At 38.0% G+C, this 1,722-nt stretch overlaps 1 protein-coding gene across 1 annotated transcript in view; it reads right to left on the reverse strand.

Annotated features, from left to right (window-relative positions):
- Window positions 1-1,722, reverse strand: part of NR1H4 (nuclear receptor subfamily 1 group H member 4) — a 78,386-nt gene that overhangs the window by 1,417 nt on the left and 75,247 nt on the right. Inside the window, 1 exon segment of the mRNA XM_019641668.1 lies at window positions 766-879. Coding sequence (XP_019497213.1) covers window positions 766-879 — 114 coding nt within the window.

Here is a 1,722-nt window from a genome sequence, read left to right on the forward strand (position 1 = left end):
ATTGCTGCCAGGGGAGCTGGGTGAAAATGGTGAAGAGAGTAAGACGCACAAATTGGCAGTTACAAAATAGTGACAGGGTTAAAGTAGGAACTAGAGTCAATAATATTGTAATAACTATGTATGGTGTCAGGTGGGTACTAACTCAGGGAGATCACTTTGTAAATTATATAAATGTCTAACTGCTATGCTGTACACCTGAAACTAATATAAAATAATATTGAATGTCAACCGTAACTGAAAAGAAAGACACTATGTTCTCTATTATGTTAAAAAGTATGTAATTTCATTTAGGTCTCTGCTCAAATATCAGCCCCTCGGAAAAGCCGCCCCTGACCACTAATTAAAATAGCATTCTACTGCGACTTGCTTTCCTTCTATTCATTCTCATCTTATGTTTTGTAGCATGTCCCACCTCCTGAAAATTATGTTTGTTTCTTCACTTATTGTCTTTCTCAACCTAGTAGAATGTGAGCTGCATGTAGCTGTATCCTGCCTGTTCATATCCCCCAATGTCTAGAACCATGATTAGTGCAGAGTATGTGTTCAAAATGTATTAATTGAATAAATGAGTGTGAGGTTTAGAAAAAAGGCTGAGAAGAAATACATTGAAATGTTAACATGGTTCAATTTGAGTGGTGGGATTATAGGCTATTTTTTTTAATGTTTCTGTGTTTTCCAGATTTTCTTTAATAGGCATTATGACGATTATACTGGGGGAAAAAACAGGCAAGTAGCATAAACATAGAAATGTAACATTGAAATTACCTGGAGAGAGGATAACGATTGCTGTAAGCAGAGCATACTCCTCTTGTGTCATTTTCAATTCTGCCACACTTTTGTAAAAACTAAACATCGGAGTTATATATTCATCAGAGATACCTAGGGGGAATGTTGAAAAATTGCAGAGGCATAGTAAAATTTTTGAATGACTGAAAAGTGTAAAATTACAAACACATTATATATAAACACAGATTAATATTTGTACCCACATGCACGCATTCAAATAATGACTATAAATTATATGTCTTGGCCCAAGGCAGGGAATTGCAAAGAAGGTCAGCTAACAAAATCCTCAAAATATAACTTAATCAACAACTTGTATGTCTTCGATTTTGGCAGTGCCTTTGTTTTGATCACTACTGACAATGAATGATAATGTTCTTGAATTGCCAAAAGAATCTTCCAACTTCACCATTTTCTGGGTGGGATTTGTTAATCTTTTTAATGTTAATAACTATAATCCGGACATAGATAGCATCTTAAACAACCGAAAAAATTGTAGTTCTGCAGCCCAGAAGTATAAACAGGTCCACTTAATAATGGTTAAGGTTCTTATCAGGGTTCTGACCTCGCTCTGAAGTACCAAGCCGGTTTTTCCATTGCCTGCTAGGCATTGGTGTTTGGCTGTTCTCTCCAAACTCAACATGTCCAAAGCTAAAGACACCAGGTCTGGAACTAAACTCTTCACCTTTCTCCACCCCTTCATCTTCCTTCAATCCACCCCTTTCCTAGTGTTCTCATTCTCAGTGATTGGTATCCCCACCCACACAAGTGCCCCACCTGACACCTGAAACTCAGCTTCTCTGTAATTCCATCAGGTGCTGACTCCTGGGATTAGACCCACTAACTCTCACCTGGGGCTCGCTCTCCCCTCCACTGCACCTGGAGTTGACTACTTTACGTCTTTACTTCTTTTCATCTGGAATACTGCAATTGCCTCCT

The sequence above is a fragment of the Hipposideros armiger genome, unplaced genomic scaffold, assembly GCF_001890085.2.
Source record: "Hipposideros armiger isolate ML-2016 unplaced genomic scaffold, ASM189008v1 scaffold_63, whole genome shotgun sequence".
In the NCBI taxonomy this organism is placed as follows: domain Eukaryota; kingdom Metazoa; phylum Chordata; class Mammalia; order Chiroptera; family Hipposideridae; genus Hipposideros; species Hipposideros armiger.